The sequence below is a fragment of the Phalacrocorax carbo genome, chromosome 2, assembly GCF_963921805.1.
Source record: "Phalacrocorax carbo chromosome 2, bPhaCar2.1, whole genome shotgun sequence".
Classification (NCBI taxonomy): Eukaryota; Metazoa; Chordata; class Aves; order Suliformes; family Phalacrocoracidae; genus Phalacrocorax; species Phalacrocorax carbo.
In genome coordinates this window covers 24,106,844-24,131,114 of record NC_087514.1, presented here as the reverse complement: position 1 = coordinate 24,131,114, position 24,271 = coordinate 24,106,844, and the positions used below count along the sequence as shown (strand labels likewise).

The 24,271-nt window shown below is 38.2% G+C and overlaps 1 protein-coding gene across 1 annotated transcript in view; it reads right to left on the bottom strand.

Annotated features, from left to right (window-relative positions):
• The window catches only part of RGS22 (regulator of G protein signaling 22), a 66,303-nt gene that overhangs the window by 5,599 nt on the left and 36,433 nt on the right, over positions 1 to 24,271 (bottom strand). The window contains 10 exon segments of the mRNA XM_064441770.1: positions 1,074 to 1,181; positions 4,917 to 5,078; positions 6,629 to 6,808; positions 9,742 to 9,903; positions 11,919 to 11,978; positions 13,773 to 13,931; positions 14,544 to 14,706; positions 17,820 to 17,986; positions 18,515 to 18,607; positions 22,851 to 23,045. Of these exon segments, the coding sequence (XP_064297840.1) occupies positions 1,074 to 1,181; positions 4,917 to 5,078; positions 6,629 to 6,808; positions 9,742 to 9,903; positions 11,919 to 11,978; positions 13,773 to 13,931; positions 14,544 to 14,706; positions 17,820 to 17,986; positions 18,515 to 18,607; positions 22,851 to 23,045 (1,449 nt within the window).

The window sequence follows — 24,271 nt, the reverse complement described above, 5'->3', positions numbered from 1 at the left end:
TGGTGAGTGGTTATGTCACTTCTATTTTCCTTTCCCTGGGTTTCACCTCTCTCTCTCATTATTTTCCTTTTCATTATATTATTATCATCACCATCATCATAATCACTATTACTATTACTGTTTTATTTTAATTATTAAAATGTTCTTATCTCAACGCACAAGTTTTCTTACCTTTGCTCTTCCAATTCTCTCCCCCGTACCACAGGAGTGGAGGCAGTGAGTGAGCAGCTGTGTGGTGCTTAGTTGCTGACTGGGACTAAACTACGACAGAGTGTGAGCTTAACTATGCAGTTTGCACTGGGGTTCCAGATTTTGGGGGTATTTCAGACTGCCTGTTTCTATATTCTGCTCATTTCTAATGTAATGCCACAGGAAGAGCTCTATGGAATACAAGCAGTGGCCGAAGTGTGATTTACTCCTGAATTACATGGCACAGCTGTGATTATGTGGTTGCACAGATTTCCCGTTACGTTACGGCAGTGTCAACTCAGCCATGAATGATCCCTTGATATGCCCAAGGTGGCATGTCTATTCTTCCTGTTTCTCCAACAAAATGACTGTCACCTTCTCAGTACAGATTTGATGCATCACGAGAGTTGTTCTGGAAGAAGTACTAAAGAGCTATTTTCTGTCAGATTTTCTATTCAAATACCTAGATTTCCTAAATCAGTTCAGCTTCAGTTTTTGACATATAAGCAGAACAGGACTCAAGCCTAAACCAAATTCTTTCAGGATATGAATTTCACGAGTAATGAAAAGCTTCTTATTCTAGAATTGAACCCCCTTTTCTTTAAATATTCTTTTTAAGTCTACACACCTAAAGGGCTTAATATGTTCTTAGATAGTCATACCATTCAGAACCCTAAATCTTAAAAAAAAAAAGAAAGAAAGAAAACAAAATAATCTTTAAGGTAGGTAAATTTATAACAGCAAAGTTAATTGTAGAATAATGAACAGTTATCAAAGAACTATGTGATAACAGTATTCAATACCAAACCCCTCCTTCCCATTCTCCCAAGATCATTTTATCTCTCTTGAATGATGATATCTGTAGTAACATGTTTATTATTCACCTGCCACCCATATCCATCTGAAAATGATGCTGGTCCTCTCTCCACACCAATCTCATCTACCAAAGCACTGCTTGACAGACTGATGAGTTTTGTCCCCACTTCTCTACCCTGCCAATAATAAGAACTCATAATTAGAGGTAAAAAATAGCTACTGAGCTAAAGTAAAAAGCAAAGTCTGAGGAAGCAAAACTTGTCATTGGAAACGAGATAGTGTCATATGCAGTAACATTTTGTAATGTCCAGTTTCATAATTTATCACGAAAAGCAGAAGATATTGCTTTTTAAAAAGCATTTCTTTGTCCTAATTGACATTTCCTGACCTCCATACTCCTGCACACTATCTTCGTTTCAGGTTTGATACCTGCTTCAAAATATAGCTAAGTGAGAGGGCAGACCTGCAACAGAACATATTTTAAGGACAGAGAGGCCATTGTGATCCTCTAATGTGGCCGCAGATATAAATGTAGAACACAGGATTTCTCATGATGAATTCCATCTTGGTCCTGTAGCTGCAAATGAACTACAGTGTACACGTTAAGCAAACAGGCAATCTCATTCAAAACATTTACAGTGAAGGGCAAGGCATTGTAACCCTTGTAAACCATTCTAATGATTATTGGTAGTTTTTATGTTGTTTTAGCGTTTTATTGAGGCTGCACCTTTGCACGTTCTGTCTGATCATCCCAAAATTCTTTATGAACATTAATCAATGTTCATATTTAACCTCAGATAATTAACCCTGCAGCATCCCCATGAGGCGAGTAATATAACCCTCCCATGCTGCAAATGAGAAAGTGAGGGGAAAAAGGGGGAGGTCAAATGATTCCTAAAGTCACTCAGAAAGTCCCTGAAAGATCTGGAAAAGAATCAGAATAACATCCTTGCTGCCACAGTGCCTTTTCCTTCCTTATCATCATCACTGTCCTGTGGACACATCATCTATACAGGTGACTTTTGGGTGTAGAACTTCCTAGGCAGTGTGGTGTTTATCTTCTCTCCAGAAGCAGGCTTACTAACATCTGTGGCAGACTCGTTGGAACAGGGATACCAAAGGAAATACAGAAATAGTGTGTATACTAAAATACTACAGTTTGTGTTTGCTAGCTTTCTCAATAAGAATGGTGAATTAAATGAGGTCTTTAATAATGTCTTTGCATAATATATTAGGCAATGTTATGGCAATGTCGTATCCCATGGCATTACACCACTTACTAACAAATAAGCTTACTGCTAAGAAGCTTAAAGAGAGATGAGGGAAAAATGGAGAAGGAAAATTAATGCTTATGGCTTTACCTTTCTCTGCTAAGGGCCTGGAAAGCCTAAGTACAGATTTATAGTGTAAGTTAAAACTATTCTGTACACTTGAAAGCAAAAAATCCAAAATCTATTTTGGAGGTAAAATGCAATTGTATATAACAAATTACAAATACTGGCATCAAAGAAGTCTGCAAAAAGTGACTAGTGATATTTTTTAAGTATGTGGCATGTGCATCTAGCAGTTAACACAGGAACAGATCCACAGACGGGCCAAAGATGAGCCCGTATAGCTGCGCCCCACTAAGCGCAAATGTGAAAATGGAGAAGCAAACCATACTCTCCCAAGGCATTATCTTTTAAAACTATTTCACCTCAGTACTGAAGCAATCACATTATGTTGAATGCTCAAGCTTACTTCACCCTGTACCTACCCATCCCTGCCTTCCAGACACTAAGCTTAAAAGAGGTCTCTGCATTGTACAGTGCTTGCGTGTCAGCGACTCCTCCCCTGCACTGAGTCCATTGCCAGGAAGCCTTTGATAGGATTTGCCCCATAAATAATGAATAGGCACCCACAAAAAGTACTGAGATAGTCAAATAATACAAAAGTCATACGTCATTGTCCAGTGAAAGCCTTGTCTGCTCATTTTTTCCATTATACTACATAAAAGTCCAACTCTTATCCTGTCAGTTCAGAAAGTGAGGTGAGCCCAGGTAGATTGGGCACCCCAGGGACAAAATTGTTAGAAAAGAGAAAGTAAAATTCCTCACCCAGGACCATGATTGTTCCATTTGACATAAACCCAAAATGGCAACAGATTGGGGGGGGGGGGGGGGGGGGGGGGAGAGTGGAATATATATAAGAAAAAAATGTCATTTCTAACCCTTGCCAGAGCTTTCTTCTCCTTCAACATGAGCCTGGTGGGGCAGAGGAGCATAGACATTATTTTAAATGCCAAGAAATCAGCACCTTCTACAAGCTGCCAAATGAACCTGCTATCGCTTATGTTGGATGAATCTTATCAGTATCCTTCAGGGATACTGAATCATTTGAGTAGTTATGTTGTCACTGAGGGGTCAGAAATTTCAGGCAAGAGAACAGGGAATGGCAAATTCTTTAAACAATAACAGAGGGGGAATAGGGTTTCCAAAAGTGATCTGTTCCACCTATTCTTCCAAGAGATTTTAAAAGGTAACTGGTTTACTGATAATATTTTCTGAGAAGAATAGTCTGCAGACTGTTTACTGAACTGCATTCTCTGCCTGTCACTTTCTAAAATTTCTTACCCTATTTCCCAGCTTCGAAGGGTAATTCACCTTTCCCATTTGTTCCCCATAAAAGTTAGGCTTTTGCCCTCCTGGCCAAGATTTGCTCTTTACTTCCTTGGTCTTAATCAGAAGTCTTATGTGCAAGCAACAAACAGATGGAAAAAATAAGTCTATGAAAACGCAAAAGTGCATTACTTTGAAATATTGCATTCTTGCACTGTAAGTGTTGCCAATGGCCTTGCCAGACATATCTGTATGGAGGCAACGTGCTTTGGAGAAAGGAACATGAGTTCTTGGATTTTAGACTTCACTTGACATTGGTGTGTGGCCTTGAGTAACGCTTCACTGGTCCTCAGCTTTCATGTGTCTAAAACAGGATAACAATGTATACATGTTCTTTCGGGCATATATATGTCTTTATCTGTCCAGGTGCTCATGTGGTTCTCATCACGAGTAATATCTCAACACATGTGTACATGGTATTTAAAATATGTAAAGGTCTTTTAATGCTACTTATGATAGTTTGCAAGTCCAAGAATTTCTCTGCCCTTAAAGGAATGTTCTCTCCTCAAAGCTGGCCAAACAATTACATTTCATAAAAAATAAACTTTTGCAAAGCCTATAATCAATAGGAAAAAAATCCATTATATTTTAATAATAAAATTCCAAGAAAAACAATTTTACAAGCAAGCATTCCGCTGTAGAGGTCACAGTTCTCTTAATGCACTGAAACTGTCTGGAAAATCATTGTGAACAGTCTAACAATCTCACTGTCAAAACTGAGAAATATTCAAGAAAGGACAAAGATTATACACAGCAATTAGCATATAACTATTTTTTAAAATAATGTGCAGACTTTTCAAATCCTCCTTCTGAAAAAGAGATATGAAATCTGGTTTTGTTTTGCTTTGCTTTCAATAGTGACCGAGGACTGTAAATTCTAAAATAGGACAGTACATACTGAAAGTGCAAACAGGTCTGCAGTTACCCATTGTACACATGGACCGTACATAGATTTTTTTTTTTCTTTTAAATTCAGCCCTCTTTTTTACTTTCCTCTTGGCACAAAAGATGACTAAAATACATTTTCCTCTCTGCTTAATGAAAGGAGTATTCCATTTACTCATCTGCTTCAAGTTAAACGTATGTACATGCATTGGCAGGACTGGGAGCTAATCGCCCTAGGACCAGGTCGCATATAAAGCTTGAATTCTAACAAAAAGATTTCGGTAGCTTTGGATCAGGCTGAGAAAGGGATATTTGAATGCATGTATGTTTGCTCACGAAGGAGTTTTTATGCAGTTCATCAGCTGCCACCTGAAATTTTGTAAGCCTTACCTCTGCAGTTTTGCCTTCCTTCTTTCGCATCTTTTTTCCCTTTTTTCTCTCCAAGGCAAGTAGAACTTTGTCACTAGCCAAGTTGCTTTGAAACTTACAAAATTTTGGCCAAAATTTAAACAGAAGAGCAAAAATAGTCATCTGCGCAGAAAGAAAAGAATGCCAATCTTGACCATATTAAGAAAAGAGAGTTTACTGTAAAATAAAATGTAGTTTACCATGAGAATGAAATAACTATTTCATTTTGAATACACAGCCTTGTTCCTCCCACGTACTCTGTCCTGACATTTCAGCCCAGCTTTGCTCGGCACATGCTTTTCATCAGTGTGTTTATTACTGGTGAGAAATCTTCCTAAAACACAGTTAAAAGGCACTTTCTTTTTTTATATTTCCCTAAACAATTGTTTGCATTAATGAAAACATCCATCATTTTTTACAAGTATTCCTGATAAAATATACACCAGTAGAATTGCTTTTGCACCACTGTTCTGCTCAAGTATTTCAAATATTCAGTTCATTAGGGAGAGGGGTTTTTTTCCCTCCTTAAGAGAAAGGAAATACTTTTTTGCCTCTGGAAAGGCTCTTAAACCACATTACAGATCTATGAGCAAATCTTGGATAATTTTTAAATGATATAATCTCTCACAGGGTCTTTTTTGAACTAGAATAAGAAAAACAATTTTAGAAAAGCAAACAGAGGGGCTCAGTGAATTCTGTTGCTGCACGTACTAAGGCTCACATTTTTAAATTTATTTAGATGTTTAATTCTTATTGAGAAACTTGGCTTCAAAGGAGGCAAGTATGCTCAGCACCTCACTGCTTCTGGCTCAACAGAGTTGAAAGTGACATGTGAGTCACTGTCATGTTCCAGTCACAGCTTTTTGGCCAAGTTCTTCCCTTGGTTTTGTGCCACATTTCTGGAGTTCACTGGGCTTTACACAGGCTGAAATGAGACTTCTTATTTCTTTTAGGACCTATATGATCCCTTTTCTCTAACAAACCATTCATCTTTGGTGATCCAAACACTTTATGGGCTCACAGTTGATGTTTAGATGTGTTGGTGGCAATTTTATAGGAAAAGAAGGGGAACTAGCTTTCTTGGGTTTTTAAGATAAGTCAGAGAAGACAGCAATGAGGAATAAGAAACCAGTAAGTCTGTAGTAAAGGTTCACAAATTGCTGTTCAGTCTGATTAGTACAAAGATCAAAGAGAAAATGGTCTACAGCCATTTAATACAGAATTTCTGTAATAAAGATGGGAAAGACATTCAGTAAGTTACGCTGTCTGTGCTTTACTCACATTTGCATTTTTTTCATAAACTACAAAAACTACAAACTTTCTAATTACAAATTACTTCTCTGACATTAACCAAGTGGTAAAGAACAAGCAATTAAAAACATTGACAGAATTAATTTCTGCTGCCAGAATTCCTAACACAGACCTGGATAACACCTTTCCAGGATCAGCTAGCTGTCAGAGATTGTCCAGTTTACTGAGCAATAAATACCTGAAAAGCATCTCTGTCATCTCTACCACCCAATCCTCATTGAAATGCATAACTACAGTGTTCTCCTTCATGCCTGGGTTTACATATGGAGTCCAAATTATCACAGAAGCAACAAAGAATGTCCTTAAAAGCAGACACACAGACTTTAGCCAGATCTGTTACAGATATTCTCTCAGCTCCTTACCTGTGCTTCTCTAAAAATGTAAGGTCCTAGTTCTTTCCTGTGCTCCAGAATCTTCTTTGCTTGTTCAGTTGGGATGTCAATCTGCAAAGCTGGGGGTACAGCGGAATTAATAAAGCAGTCAATAATAGCTGTGATCTTTTTCTGGACTGTGGCATCATCACAATGAGAATGGCACAAGTCCTGAAAGACAAATAATAGCTTTTTCACTCAATGGAGAGAGAGATGCAAGACCCTTTACAGGGGCCCAGTGATCAAAGAGTAATAGTCATACTAAAATAATTATACAATAGATTTCTTCAGTATGTACCACAAAATTCTTATAGCAAATGTGCATGGTCAAAGACATAGTTAAGACATGAGTGGGACTTCTGGTTTGCAAATGCAGATATATAGCAATCATTGCTTTTATGTGATAATTGCTGCCTGCACGTTCTGATGGATCAGGATAGTTTTTATCCTACATTCTGTCTAAGCACATCACCAGCAAATAGGGGGCATTTCTGAAAAGATAAATACATCTACAGGTGTGAAATGCACTGATTTTCACAATGAGCCTGCTATGACTAGCATAGCTATGGTAACTAAAAGACGTCCTCTCAATACTCCAAGAAAAGAGGTAAATTACTTAGAGGGTACAAGGTATTATAGCCAGGAACGTTAGTGCAAGAGGGGACAATTTCAGCTACTGGTACAATCTTCCCTTCATTGAAATCTTCTAGTTTCCCCATTCATTAAGATTTTCTGGTTTCCCAAAACATCAGTGTTTGAAATAACTCTGTGCAGAACAGAATACAAAACAAATCTGAACTTCCAAGGATGAGATCTCAAAGAAACACTTGGGGGTTTCTACTTTTTTTAATATGATCCAATTGTTCTTGTAAAGCCTGTTATTACTGTGTCTTCACGCTCTGACAATGCTACCATTGGACTTCAACAGGAAGGAAAAATAATTCAAAGAACTTCCTTCAAATGCTTTGAAAGACGAACTTTCCATCTATCCATAAACATCAAGAAATTTCTGTAACACTAGGAGATTATCACATATATCTGCTAAAGACACAATGAGTACTCTAGAGAATTTTCAGGAAGAGAGCTCTCTAAATGAAGAATGTGCATTTAGTTTTGGTATAGGAGGCTGGATATTTACTTTGCAAAGAAATTAAAAACAGGGCTTTTAACCAGAAATGTGGTATTTGAAAGAGCTGGCTTGTTTTATTATTAATACTTTTTAGTTTTGTGAAGGAGAACAAGAATGATAACAGCTACAATGAAGAAAATAAGGCAATACAAAAACATATTCAATATATCTTAAGAATATATTATGGCTTTCTTTGCTCATCTAGCACAGAAGAAAGGGCAGAGAGCTGTAGTAAGAAGGAAGACAAACAAGCCATATGATATGAAGAGGGATGAGACATGAGCATAGAGGAACAGATGGAAGCGATCCACAGAGTTATATTTCTTCATATTTGTTTAAAAAAATATATTTGTTTTTTGATTGTCCCAAGATGTGCCGCCAGCCCAGTGGATTACGAGGAGCAATGCAGTCATTGACTCCTAAAGGGAGTTCTGTCTAAACTGATGGCATGATAGGGCTCAGACAATACAGTTATGCACAGTGCAAAGTGCTGCCCACGTCTTTGGCAATATTCCTCCAGTTCAGCCTGACCCACAACACTCCTACTACTCCAGCCCTTTGCTTCTACAAAGAGCATCAGCTGGCAACCACGACAAATCGCGTGCATGTAGAAATATGGTCAGATTGTAGTTTTTCTTGATAAGAAGACAAATAAAATTAACAGAAATTAAGGAGAGGGGGTGGGACATAAAACAATGAAGGCTTTCTTCAGAGACCAGACCCATAGAGAAAACAGTCTGAACTACACTCCACAATAATTTGCAGAAAGTTTCCATGCCCTCCAGAATGTAGCAACGAAAAGTCACAAATCTGGAAAAAAAATCTAATATTTTGAGAAGGATTTATGTCATGGAACTTCAGGTGCCTTCATGTCCAGTTTCTAGTCTAAGCTAGTCACTCTGTAACCGAGAGACACGGCAGCAGCCCCAGAGAGCATTTCAGCTGGTGATTCCTCAGTTGGGGATCAGAGAATCTGTGAGGAGGGGAGATTACCCCCTGGAAACAGAGGAGCTTCGGCTTCTAAAGCAGACCCCAAATTCAAATGTGTAAAATTGAACAGTGAAAATATACCCATATGCTTGCAGCAGGATCTCCAAGAGCTACTGCAGCATCAGCTGTATTTACCTCCTAGTTTCTGACCTTGTTAGCTAACCTCATGCTCACTGCCTGTCGTGTGCACACAGGCCATGTTCAGAAGCCCAGGAGAGGCTCTGCACACTGGTAGCACTTTTGCATCAGCAATATCCCAGAGGCAAAGGGAATGAGGAACAAGTGAAAGATCTGTGGTGCCTCTGGCATTTAGTCCAGGGTGCTACTAGGAGGCTGAAGTGTGATTAAAAAGGCTCACTCCGGAGTTTTCCCATTGTGTTTCACCTGACACCACAGCAATTTTACAAAGGGGCATGTATTTGGGAGAGAGGCAATTCCTGCTAACTTTCCCCATTACATTTCACTTTGGCTGTACAGAACGCAAGGGAGCTGGGGTGCGCATTGTACGTATAAGCTTTTTGGGTAGGTACTATTTTTACATCTGTACATTTGACTGAATTTAAAAGTTTTCTCTGATTTTTGAGGGATTACCAAATCCAGCAATAATCCAATTATTTAACAGTATGTAACTATAAAGACAGAATGAACATTTTATTGCTTGCATATTTTCTGCTGCTCAACAGTTGTATACCAAAATCTGGGCATTAGCTAGTTAGTAGTGTTCCTTTAGAGACTCAGAAGAATGTTACAGTTTGAAAAAGCATAAAGAAATGTAAGGATAATATATTCAAGTCATTAAAAAGAACTAACCTTAAGAAGTGAGGATTTTCATCAAAGAAAAAACAGTTTGAACAGTGAAAGTGGTTTTGCTATGAACAAGAAAATGCCTAGAGATATTCCTGTTAAAATTCTCCTAAGATGCAGTAATGGATGCATTTGCTTACAAAAGGAATTATATTCCCCTTGCTCCATTTTACCATCATACCTTGTACTTCTGTACCTCTTGCCAAAAGACCACTCCATTTTCCAGTAGGTCTCCTTTCAGTGACACAAAGCGTTGAAACTGATTTGCTGTCACTGGATTCAACAGCACTTTGCGGAAAGCAATTATTTCACTAGATGAAGAAACCCATTTATTGTCCACACGCTGTCAAAAGAAGAAATAAATGCACCAAATAAACTTTGTTTCAAAAAGCAATAACAAAGGCATTAGTTAGCGTAAGCTGTCTGATTTTTATCTTTGCACTGACCCTAACTTTCAGTAGTTTATGAGTTTATGACATGGATACAATAGAATGTGGCAAGGTTTCATTTCTTTCTTTCCCTTTTTTTTTTTTTTTCCCCAGTTTGGTTTGGGCAACATTTTTTGGAACACGTGATGGGAGAGGAAATGACTGACAATGATTTAGACCATATGACTACATACTATAAAGTATGGAAACAGCTATTGTTATTGATTATGGCAACCAGCTACTTTTCTAGAGAACAGTTTGAGTTTTGTGCAAACAAACAACAAAGAAAAAGGAACAGACAAACCACATAGCTTAAAGTTGTAAAATGCTTCTGACAGGGATCTCACCAACAAAATGAGCTTTGAAATGTGTTGCCATGATCACCAACAGAAGCCAGAGAGTTTGCTCTCTGTGGAATATAGCTACCAATAGTAAAACAGAACTTAAAGTCATCGAGACATTTTGGAAATCATCATGCTGCAAAGCACAGAGGGGTAGGCAGCCAGGAAAGGGTGGAGAAAGAAAGATGGCTTATGCAGGGACAGTTTGTTTGAAGTGAAGTTCAGGCTGGCCTGCCTTCCTGAACAAACAGTTCTTGTGCTGTCACTGAGCAGCAAGCCAAACAACCCCGCTTTGTTATCAGATGGATGAATGAAAACTATCTTTTAACAGTGGTATAAAACTCTTCAAGTCCTGGAGGGATGCAGTGCCTTTCAATGGTCAGTATGGGACAGAAGCATTTTTAGTTGCTGCAGACAGTCCTGGAAATCTAACCTAATTCTAAGCTGAAAGTCTTTCTGCAGCTTCTCTTAAAAATAGGGGTTATACTTAGTGTCCTGCCACAGAGCCTGCCAGGGATGAGAGCCTACCCTTGCGAGAGTGGTGGCTGTCCAAACGGTCCTTTTGTTAAAATAAAAATGACTCAACTTACTTAGACAGTAAGGTGGCATCTTCTCAGCCCTTCTCCAATTCTCCAAACATGTTCTATCTGCTGTGACCAGGATTCAGGCAACTTTTGGGAAAAAATATTTCTGGGGCATATTCATGAAGGGAAGAACAAAACGTTGCTCCCACTCCTATACTAATATATGAACACTGCTTATTTTATGGGTCAACAACCTTGAAACAGAACATGGAAAATAACCATCTTCCTGACAAACAGACAAAGGGAAAACTCAGTTAACAAAGCCCACATGCACTTTGGATCCCTTTCGAGCTAATGGTTTGCATGGGTAATTGGTGACCGGGTCTCCAGTTTGATTTCAACAGACAATAAAAGTTCAACTGAACAAATGTACACAACTTGTATGTTGGCAATCACAAAGAGTTCACTGCTCTTCAAGAGGAAAAAACTGGCAAACATCTGATGAAATGTATTATTACAAAGGTTTAAGATGTTTAAAATTGATATTATCTCAGTGCTGTAAGATTAAAATACAATTCTAAATGAAACAGATACTGTGAGATATGATTAAACCTGCCCACTCCACTGCATACTTCACATTCCCTTTTGTGTCTGCACGTAATCCACTTGCAATAATAAATAAACTACCAGATGCTGGAATGAACAGCTTGTCCCAATAAGTCCACTGCATGCAAAATACAGCTAAATGTGAACTAAAGGTACAATACCAGTTTGAGGAGGGTTAAGAGTGCTTCTCCAAAGCCCAGGACAAGAGACATATTTTTTTCAAGTGCAACCTCTCCAGCCAGGAAGGGAGAGAAATTTACCGTGAACATCCAGCAGGGAGCTAAATTCACCAGTAATGTGAGTAATCAGTTCACTGTAGCCAATACAATCATGCCTGCTTTTGACAGCTTTACATTGGGGCCTCACATAGACAGCAGGGAAGTTGTGAAGGATGTGCAAGGTCCAAACAGCAAATACAGTGAAACTGCACACACAGGAGACACAGTAAACTTCACTTGCCATCCACATCCTAGTTGTCTTCTGTTTTTGGCATGGAAGATCTTCGGTTATGTCCATTATCTGTGGTTGAACAAAAGATTATAATTGAATATTTTAACTCTTTTTGTTTCATGTACAGCCATCTAATGATTGAGGCTACAACAGTACAATAGTTGATATATCTTCATCTGGATCTTTATATCTGAAACTTGTTGTGGACCCACACTGAATGCCATCCCTTGTTCAGCTATAAATGAGCATGTGTTCATTAAGACTGGAGAGTTACAGAAGACAAGAGGCAATGGCAGTCAAGCTGTGGTCTTCCACTGGTTTACCTTACCCATAATGTTCTGAGCGACCACTTGTGTTGGGAACAGATTTTGGGGTATAACTTTTTTTTAATGAAATATTTTTAGTTCCTTTGGAGAGCTGTATCAGAAATACAGACTTGATCCTGCAGCTTCTCTGTAGCAAAAAATACACCTCAAATCAAGGGCAGATTTTCTGAATAAGGACTACATAGCATGCCCACAGTGTTTGGTCACTGTGAAATATGAAGCCAAGTGGAGAATGTCATCTGGTTTCATTTCTTCTAAAATATGTTCTTCAAAGGACCTTTTCATCCTCTGAATTTGCAGTAAGAAAGAGAAAAGAGCAGTCAGACATAAATGGAGTTAGAAAAAGACTAAAAGCTCATTAGGAGTATGTATTTCCTGTAAACTGTTTATTAGAGTTGAATACAGAATTTTCCAAACAACATGGGCTACTTTCCCTGCCAGCACATTGCAGCAGGTGCAAGAAGAGGCATGAGCTAGCTTCTAGCCATATTGCACGGTTTTGTGCCACAGCTCGTAAAGGAGGCAGAGTTCAGCTAAAAAAGGGCAGAGGGTTAGGAAATTTTGCTTTAACGTAATAATTATTAAAATTACAGAATCTGCAGTTTTTAGATTGCTTAGTGCTTTGAATCAATGAAAAGGATCCAGTTTAGGTGCACTTCTGACAACCTTTTTGATGTTGAAAAGGTCATTGAAAACAAGCTTTATAAATCAATGCAGTCTGCCTTTGTGTCTGCTTGGTGGAACTGTCAAGTTTCCTTCTGCTATGGCACTCACATTTCAGAGCTTTTGTGGAAGTGCAAAAAACCAAGTCTTTTTGCATCTGTCACCAGCGCGATGATCTCCCTACACAGATCCCAGTCACAGAGGCACTCTCATAAAAGGCAGATGTTAGCTCTGCCCATTCCCCAGTCTAATGAGCCAGCAGGAGTGAAAGGCCTCTCATTCCCAGTTTTCTGGCAACTTTCTGAAGTAACCAATTGGAAACAAGGCTTGTAGCGGTTAACCTCCCCACTAAGCAGAATTTCACAAGTTCTGGAGTAATTTCTGTAGGCACTGCAGCTCCAGATGAGGGAATATGGACAGCGCGAGAGAGAGATAGAGATTGAGGGAGATAATACAGCATGAGGAGCCCACACATTTGCTTGTATTCTCATCCCCTTGGGCAAATTCCTTACACTAAGCAGCATTTCTTCTGTGGGCAAGTGTATGGCTAGGGCAGAATGGCATGAGGAGAGTGCAGCACTACAGCAAAGATTAATTTACTCCCCTGGCAGCCTAGCTGGCAGCAGAGCTAACACCAGCTCCTTCAGATTTGGGATCTAACATTAATACTTTCAGCCAGACCAAGCCTTCAGAGAGACTGCCTTCACAATTATCAAGCTAAATGCTTCAACCTGTACATGCTAAAGCAACTCTTTCAATGTAAACTGAGTGTGAGTTGTGGGCTGCTTTTCCTCTGAACCATTTTATCCCAATGGTAAATTATGAGCCAAACAAAAAACAATGCCTGGATGTGTTGCTGTTGTTAGAAAATTACCTTTGCGCGTCCCTCCACCCCGTGGTGCTCATCTGCCAGGAACAATGGCAGCCATTGTTTTTCTAATCTCTTCTGGACGCATTTCTGAATTTCTAGCAGAACCACCGATGAAAGTCGATCATGAAGTATTTGTCCCCATCCTCCACCTGGATGCATTAGCTAAGCAATCCAAATACAATAACACATGACATAAACTTTTGTGTATACCAAAAGTCCTTTATCTCTCTATATCCTTGATTTAGCAAAGCATGAGCTTAACTGTAAGCAAAGCATTTAATGCATGCTTACCCAAGGCTCACATGTATTTTCATAAAAGGGAACAGATTACATTTGTCCCTACCTATAATAGAATACAGACTCTGGCAAATAATACCCCAGCTTGACCGAGTGAATTCCCTAAGTATCAAGATATATTGGAGTGCCACAGCTCAGACTCGCTGTCTGTGGCTTTACTGACATACTAAAATAGAAAGCTGGAACAAGTCACTCTGCCTGAAAGCCATTTTTACACTTTTTCTGAACTGTGTTGTGCATGCTCTGGCTGCGGCCTCAGATCCGGGTTTAAGAGAGATGTTCTGTAAGGACAGGGGAGGAAGAGCCTGAAAAGGAAGCGGGGGGATCCCCACAACCAGAACAGAAACAGATTTCTGGCCAAAAATATAGGTAAGATTTGAGGACATAGCTTGGGGAAAAGTTGGAGTAAAGCAGTTTATGGACTTTTATCTCAGTCACGGTGTGATTGTTCTTTATGAACAGTTTTGTAACTGGTACCTGTTCTTGTTGTTCTCTGGTAGCTGGGCTGTTGGGTCCAAAGAAGTATCTTTTGTTTAAGTACTTGCTTTTAATGTCCTTAGATTTTTCCTTCCTTTTTTCTTTATCCTTGTGGAGCATCTTTCTGAACTGTTCAATATCTAGCCAGCACATGAGATCCATGCTAAAACAAATTTAAACAGAATGTTATTTCAATATTGAGTTAATTTTATCAACATTCTAGGGAGTTATTAGTTTAACCACAAGCCACGAAAGTGTTCAAGTCCTAAATACCAGGTCAGATTGGACTGAAATTTTATGTCATTTTTTTCTTTGCTAGTACCATCTGGTGACACCGTGGCACTTGCTGAACAGGCAGATCAAACACACATCTTAGGGATCTCATTTTAGGATCCCTTCTGGGGTACCCTGAAAGGCGTAACCTCCTCAGTGTGCTGCTGCTAAATCCAGCAGGGACTGTGAACCAGAGCCATAGTGCAGAGCTCACAGAGAGAATGAAAAATGAAACAGATGAGAATTTGCAGCAGTATCGAGGCTGTGAGCCACTGAGAGACAAGTTGACACCTCCTATTCTGCCTCCTCATCGTATTGACTGAGAAAGGAGCAGAGATGACAGCTGGGAATGTCAGCCCCAGAAATCACCCCCTTCCTAAGTGCTAGAGTTTAAATCAGTCTGCAGTCAAGCAGACAAAACCAATTTATGGTAAATTTTGTTTCTAGGGCTTTTTGTGGGCTGCCTTTTCATAAAATACTGATTCTACTACTTATTTCATTATTCATAGTAAGTGACAAATAATCTCCACATGCAATTCTTGGTCTGTATATTGTTCATAATCATTTGAGTGTATACTGTCGATTTAGGTTTGTTTTAATGGAACATATATTGGTTTTGTTCTTTAAACCAGAGGACAGAATAAGAGACATACCTTCAATTCCATTTTAATTTGTATGACTGTTTTCCAATAGTATCTTAATAGCTGAAGTTTTGTGAGCATTTTAATGAGGACACTCACTGTATTTGCAGCAGGAAACATGAAACGTTAAATTCAGACAAATCTGTTCCATTTTTCCATTTGGTTAATAACTGGCTTTTTCAAAGCATTAACCTATGAGTAAAACTTTCAAAAGCATCCAACTGATTTAAGAACAGATGTCCCCCTTTCAAAAGCCTTTTGAGACCTTTACAGACCTAAGTTCTAGTTCATCACAATGTGCATAAGTTCACCCAAATGCAAGTGATCCAAGTTACTGTGGTTTATGGACTTACTCCTTGGCATCTACCTATGAAAACTGATCAAATATGTCCATCTTATTTAAAAGGCAAAATATAATTTTAAAGTGTGTTAGGCTAAACTGTTTACAGTGGTGGCTTATCCTAGCATACTCTAATTCTTCCTTTCAACAGATCAGGAGCATGTGCATAATCTGTTAGTCTGGCAACACTAACAAGTGGTAACCCACTAACCCAAAGTAACACAAATTGTCCTGCAATTGTGTGAATATATCCTATATATTTAACAAACTATTAATTAATTGAACTTTGATTAGTTTCTTACCAGAGTTTGTGCCCAGGTACTCAGCAGCCTGCTCTTCCTGAAACTTGGATCACTTATAATTGGGCAATAACAGAACCATAAATTTTGATGAAGAGACAAATGACACATTTGTTGTTTTTTGCTGAAGTTTTCAAGACTGCATTAGCTCTAGGATCTCTTCAGCTTATAGTATCATTAAGCATCTTTAATGTAGCATGCCAGCTGGACTTCAGAGTTACTAGGTCTGGACCCAGCTCTAAAACACTGTTTTGTGAGACATTTTCAAATGTTTTTCTATACTATGAATTTTTACAAAAGAAAATTTCTCCATAAATTAATCACTTCTCTGTCTGTCTCTCCCACTTAAGATGGGACTTGTCTGTTATTAGTAGAGAGGCTCAAAGTCCCAGGGGCAATTCAGCGTACCTGTCCAGGACCCCATCCTAGCCAGTGACCTGTTCTCTGGCAATTCCTACCATTTCCCCAGTTAGAGAAGAACTCTAGACCAGCAGTCTCTAAAGCAGGATGTGCACACCCCAGGGAGTGTGTGAGAAAATTCACTGGGGGGCAGGAAGAAAATATTAGAACTTCAGTAGCACTTGTATATAATTTATTAAAGAATAAATATACATATATTGAGGGTGCATGCTTAAAAATTTTTTACTGATAGGGTGCATAATCAAAAAAGTTTGGAGACCACTGGTCTAGACAGCTAATTCAGAAGTCATTTAACCAGAGGCACCCACAGCATAAGAATCTCCATCTGAACCCTTTACCTCCAGTCTTTTGTAGTCAGTGAGCAGGAATAGCCACCTATAGGAATGATCCTTCCAGACTGGTTTTAGATGTTACCTTCAGCATTAGAAGAATTGTGTCCAGAGTGTGTATTTCTCTCTCTGACTACAAAGGGAGCCTATGATGGTAAGCAGGAGTGATGACATTGAGTCTTGGCCAGAGGAGTCCTGTGCTAGATGTCCATCTCTGGACACTTTTGAAAAATCTGACTAATATCCAATCTAAAATGATAGCAGTGCTTGACTAGAAGAAATATGCAATATGCAAAGCATCTGCTCATGGGAACCCAGGTTAAAGGAAGGAATTGACAGTTTAAGGACTGTTAGCTGTTACTTAAAAAGTATATTTGCATTTTACTAAAACAGGATAGAGATTAGTGTGGGGCTTGGGGGAAAAAAAGTGGCAAACTCACGTTTACTACTGCTAGAACTTTTGTTTAGATCTTAATTTCAAACAAATGGGCTCACTTTTTCAAAAATGCTGCAAAAACTGTATCTGCTATGAGCTGGTACTTAATTCTGTTCAGATCAGTGCAAACATAAAACTGTGGTTGCTCTCACGCTGTGAGAATAATGTGGCTGTCTTCTATTTGTACATTTTTATAACATCCAGCTTTAATTTTTAAAATGTACTAAAGTGAGTCTGTACTAAAAAAGAGAAATTTTTACTCATTATAGGCTAATTGCTCTACTCAGGGGTTTGCCACTAATCAAAGCAGAAACTGAAAGCAGAACTGTAATACAAACATGTTATGACAGGAGAACTTCTGTCCCAAAAATGTTAAGACAATTCAGTTGCGTGATCAATGCACATGTGTATGTCATAAATATGCAAACACATTTTTTAAAAAGACTAAATTCTGTGAACATTTAGATAGCCAAGATCCTCAACAAAGATTTCTTCTGAACTTAGAAATGGCTAAAATATTAATAATGAAGAAACGTACCCAGCAGAATGCTCATTAAGAAAAGCCCAGAACTGTTCTAACTTCTCTTTGTCATGGATGAGGTCAGATAGATTAGGACATGTCAATTCTTTGGGAACTTGATGCAAGTGCTGATCTTCTTTGAGAGCATCAGGGCAGGATGGCAGACCAGTATCAGCAACAGTACTCTGAGGGGAGATATTATTTCACTAGCATAACTGCTTTTTTCATCTCTGTATTTTGCTCAGTCTAATAATCCTTGCATTAGATAACTCCTGTCTCTGTAGAACAGCTTTGTGATTGCTGAGAAAATAGAGTTAAGGCTCCAGCTCTTAATCAGCTTTAGTTTTATGTTTGCTTTAAACATACCAGTGCGTGCAGGTTCCGTAATCAAATAAACCAATATATACCTTTAATTTACTTGAAATTGAGGTATTTACTCAAGATTAAGGGCCCAAAATACATTCCACAGACTTCAGTGGAAACTGGCTTATTGATTCCAATCATACAATGGCCTGATGTTGATAAAACTGACAGAAGACCTGTATTTGTAATTAACAAAATGGCTGTCAATCATTTCCCAAAATGAGTGGCAGAAATCGGACTACATGCTTCTCCAAACTGGCATGTAGTCAGTCTTTCATTGCTGATACTCAAAGTGTTAACCCTCTCTGATAGAAAGAGAGTTTGTTATTGTTAGTAGGTACTTGTCTTACCTCATCCTTCTTGGAACCACTCTCTTGATGCAAAGCCTGGAGCTCTCTAAAGTACACGGAGTCCAGCTGTCGAGTTTCTTCCACCAACTCCACCTAATAAAAATAATATCTTATGTCATCCCTACAGTACACATTATAGAAAGATGGAGAACGGGACAGGCACCTTGCCAGTGACAGTGGACAGAAAAGAATACATTTGCCAGTAATGAGACTGATGTTTAGAAGACACTAGAAGTCACATCCTTGTGACAAACAATTCAATTAAGAGCTCTGGTAGAACAAAATTTTCAGATCTGTGTAGGATCACATGTAGATTTCTACAGAACATCAGTAAATAACCTAAGTATATATTTAAGAAAATAACTTTTTATATATATTATAAATTATATTGTATATATATTATATTGTGTATATTGTGTCAGACTTACCTGATTGCCTATACCAGCAAACTGTATGTCAAAGTGCCACTGAGAAGCATAAAAAACTGGTCTTAAAACTGTGACTCTCAGTAGGAAATGTCAAAAAGATAGAGTGCCACAGATTTCCAGGAATGGAAATTTAAGAAAGAAAAATGCTATAATACCTTAACAACAAAGGTGAAAGCTTTCAGGCTTTCATTCTTGTCCCCTTCCTTAAGTTTTTACCAAGTAATGACTTAAAATAAATTGTGCATGATTAGAACTCATGAAGTATTGGCATTTTTTAACTAAGTTAGAAGCCTTATATATACAACTACAGCAGTTCTCCATGTTATGTGCAAACGATCGGCAACTGCATAAGGAATAGTTTGGTAACCCTCTCAGCTGACTAAACCATTCAAATGCAGGTTTTAGGTTATTTAGCGAAATTGAGCCAATGCGTTATACTGATTAGCATGCCCGTTGCAAAGATTAGAAAGCTGTGGTCTTATTATACAAGAGTTTATGTGCAAGAGAGAAGGGAGATTTTAGATTAATATTCATTACGCTTTTGTCTAAATGTGAATACCACACTAATCACCGTGTTATCTGAATGCCTTCAGGCTCAGTGTAACTCTATTCCACTATTATAAAGTGCTTTTGGGTATTCTTTCCTTTAAAAGAAAACGTAGTTTAGAAGTAAATAGGAAAATACTTCAGAACACTTTTCATAAAGTTTAAGCAGAAAGCAGATAGAGGCAGGATGAGAGTCAACAATTAAAAGGAACTCTCCTGTTTTCATGTTTCGTTTAAAGTTAAAAATGTAATACATAGTGACCATGTCCCAAATAAACAATTTTGGACTCACCTAATTCTTGATAAAATATCTTGTTTCGTTATGGCCCAAATATATCCTGCTGATTGGTAGAACAAAGGGAAGAGTAGAGCCAGGGACAGAACAAAATATAAAGCAGACCTTGTCTTTGTGCTGGGAAGGAGTGTGCCTAAGCATCAGCCTGCGCCTAGTACAAAGAGACTCTAGTGCCTCCTAGAACAGGTCGGTTTATGTCTGTGTATTATAACTCTTCACAAATGCCTGTATTGTGTACTCAAAAGGATTTGGTTCTGGTTTTTCATGCTCTGATTAAGATGTTGTATTCTTAGGGCACTGAGAAGTCTGCATGTAACTACACCCGCAAAGCAAAGCATCATCTAAACTGAAAGGGCAGTAGATTATTCCTCAGTTAACTGAAGGGGTGTAAACTGACACACACCTTAACTTAACTTAAAGCAAAAATTTATATTTTCCGTTCTTACTTTGGAGGAACTCTCCCATCGCTAGAAGCAGTGAAAACACTGTACTCAGAGAGTGCTCAAAAGCAGAGTCCTTTTTAGTTAAAAATGATGTATAAAAATACTCGGCTGAGATGATGACTTGACTCAGTGAGGACTGGCAATAGATACTAAGCAACTAGTATTCATAATACACATGGAAAATACACATTTACAAAAGACTGAAACTAGTCTGGTAGAAAGTAAATAAAATTTTGTATTAATGAAAATATTGATCAATTACATGGTGTTCTGCAGGTCATAAAGAATTATAGCTGAAATAGCTTAAAAAAATATTTATCCAAAAGCTTTGAAAAGATGCTAAAAACTGAAAAGAATATTTTGCAGACGTGTTTGTATTCGTATATTTCATTTTACTAAGTTTTTTTCAATGTTCAAACTTTTAAAGTTTCTATGGAAATTAAATTATCACAGGATGAGAGGGAAGGTCCCCTTGTGAATTAATTAGAAGGCAGAAAATAAAGAAATAAGTAACTTTCATTATGAGGTGGGGTTCCTATTGCAGTCTCACAGGGATCTGCACTGAGGTTGTTTTTTTAAACATTCAGAAATTATCTGGAAAAGGAGGTGAGTGAGAAGAAAACAAAGTCTGCAAAATGATTCCACAGAGCAAAAAATGAAACTGACTGTGAAGAGCTGCAGGATTTCAGGACACTTTAGCATCTGCATGATAAAAGGGCAGCTGAATTCAATGACAATAAACATTAAGTCATTCCAGTGAGCTCCAAATTAGGGCTTTCCATTAGCTGTTATTACTTAGTAAGGAGATCTTGGAATCATTGCAGATGGCTATTAGCTTACATTTTGCACATCCACTCAAAGTTCACCAGGAGTCAAAAGGCAATTAGAATCACAGGAACAATTAGGAAAGGAACAAAGAGCAAAACAGAAAACACGATTCTGCCACTGGATAATCCTTAGTGCATCCAGATCTTGAGTACTGCTTGCAACTCATCGAAAGAATATAAAATAACAAATACAGATGGGGATGATAAGTGTAACAAAGGTATGGAACGCCTTCTGTAAGAGGAGAGGTAAGATAGCCTAGGATTCTTGAGTTTCAAAGAGATGTAATTGAAGTGGGATACAACAGAAATATGACAAGATAACAATTGTTCACTGTTCCTCATGACATACAAAACTAGGGCACCAAGTGAAATTATCTGGGAGGGGTTTGCAAACAAACAAAGATAAGCATTTCTTGGTCCTATTGCATGATTAAACCATGGAACTCACTGCTACAGTGAGGCTGAAGATATATTAAATGACTCAAGGCACATTTACATAAACCCTTGGGGAAAAAATAATCAAAGACTATCAAACACAAAAATGTGGGTAAGACTTCTGCTTCATGAACCTCCTCAGCTGCAAAGTGCTGAAGTTGGCAATACTTCTGTATGGTTTTTTAATGTTCTTATACTCTATTCTTAAATGTTTCATACTGGCCACCAGCTAATAGGCTTAGAAGACCATTCTGAACTTTGATTTTAGGTATCTGTTCTCCCAGTTGTTCATACATGCATGCACCATATAGTAACAAAAATACACCGTACTACAAAACTTCCACAAAAACATTTCAAAATATTTTGCAGGGGGGAACGTATGCCTGTTATCATTACATGCTGAAGGAAGTATCAGCAGTAAGTGATGATATTGCCTATAAAAATGGAGATGCTTCATCTAAGGTCACAGTGGAGAAAAATGGCAACAAGAACTTCCAGCTCTCCAACTCCTGACTCTCCAGTGTAAGTTTCTCCTTCCATATCCAAGAGAGAGATGTTAAAGACTTGGAATTAGAGGTTTAACCTACAGCCGGTAACTTGTATGTAAGTTTAAAAAGAGCAGACACAGCATCCACCACTGCCTCCGCCATTTCTTGTTCTTATTTGTCAAAAGCAGAGTTGGGACTGCAGCCACGTCCTCTGACCTGCAAGAGCCTGCTTAATTCAAGCCTTCAGAGGCTTTCTGGGATTAGAACTGAGTACACCACTGAGGCACCTACTTCAGTAAGCCTGCAGGGCACAGCTAGCCCTTACACAGCAGGGCAGCTATCTAAAAAGTGTTTGGGGCAAATACAGCTGGATCACCATATCACATTTGCTATTACGCTAAGCAGTAGCTGCACTTTCATTCTAAACACCAAGAAGTACTCGATAAAATTAATATGGACCTAGCATCACTGTACAGACACTCAGGAAACACTGCTTATTTTGTGCTTATCATTAAAAACATTGAAGGCTTGTGGGCAATCCATCATAAGAAAGTTACTTTTGATCAATGGCAAGATTGCAAAAACATGACACTACCTGAGTGCTAAGAGAAATTTTGCCATTGCAAGATACACTCCTCCCTAATTCACAGACCAAGGGATCTATGAAGTCTGCACCTTCCTTTTGGATGGGAAGTCTGCTCTCCAAGGAACTTCAGACTATTCCACGCATGAGCATAGAAAGGAGTGAGTGAGCAAAACATCCTGTAACACTTCTCCCTTCCTGACTATAAATGTAACAGGGTTGCATAGGAAGACTTTTGTGATTTTCATCTCCGACATAAGAATTTTTCATGGTGTCATCCAGACTAGTTACCTTTCCATAAGTGTATTTGTCTGCTTCCACCATTTTCATCCATGGTTCTAGCAGAACAGTGAGGATATATTCTTCTGCTGGGTCAAAAAGATCCTCAAAAGCTGGGTCAATTTTCTGATAAATCATGTTTTTCTTATTCTGATGAAGTCCGATGTCCATACTGGCAGATGGGGCAATGTAAGTTGCATAAAGGAACTACAACAAAACAGAAGAAAACTGTTTCTTAGCCATCATCCATCCCAATGGTCACAGTCCACTGAAGGAGAGAACTAATGCATATTTGTCCCCCACTGCCTTGCTGTATTATTGTGAACATATATCTAATTACACCTGCCTTGTTTTTACCCATATTACTATGTTGTCCAAAATTCAGTTATAGCCATAACTGACCTCCCTGCCATTTTTACTCCTACTTTTTAAAATGGTTAAATCACAAAATAATGCTTAACATAATTTTTGCTTGGAGATGTTTGGCTGATTCTTAGTTAGATTCAGAGAACCACAATCATTACAGCAACTACACTCTTCATGAGGTCACGTTGTTTTGCAGAACATGTGCTGGGCCAACTTCTGGAGGAGTCTTACTTCTGAATAGAAGGGAATTTGTAAATTTAAGGTTAAAATTAATGAAAAATTATAAGATTTCATTCTGTGTGGAGATTCTTTTGCACAGTTCTTTGACATTTGGGAAACTCCATCATGATAGAGGATCATTAACAGGAGATACCACCATGCAACTAAGGTTTAAATCCTTACTAAAGCAAGGATTACAATATGCTTTTTTATGAAGCACAGAGTTTGCCATTCAACATGTACAAACAGAAGAAAGCTGAACCTGGAGAATATTTCCTTCTCACTAGCAGCTCATTCATGAAACATAGGGTAATTTTTTTATTTATTTCAAAGGATTTTTTTTCCAAATAGCCCTTTTAAGTCGAATTCTTGTTTTTAAATGCTTCATAAATTGCTATGAAAAAGAACATTGAAAACTCAGAGAAAAACATTTTCTTCCAGGAATATCTTGGAAGAAGACATTCCAGAATATCTTTCTCATATATCATGATTCTGACTGCAGCTAGGAACTCAAGTGAGAAAAGATGCTGCCATAATACATTTCATATACTTATAAATGTTTTCCCTTCTTCATATTGTCAAAGTCTAACTAATTTTCAAACATATGGTCAGGGGATCAGACTAGTAGCATAAATCAGAATTTCCCTCTAGAATGGCACTGAGGATCCCATCTTCACTATTTATTATCACACAGTTTTGACAATGAAGAATGCAGGTTTCTGATAATTCTCATTTTTCTTATGTTGCTAAAACCCAGTTGTAACTAGCAGATGTACAAAGCAGTAGAAGAGAAGAAAATAATACATTTACTCTATGTTCAAGCAGTAATAAAACACTGTTGTGTTTAG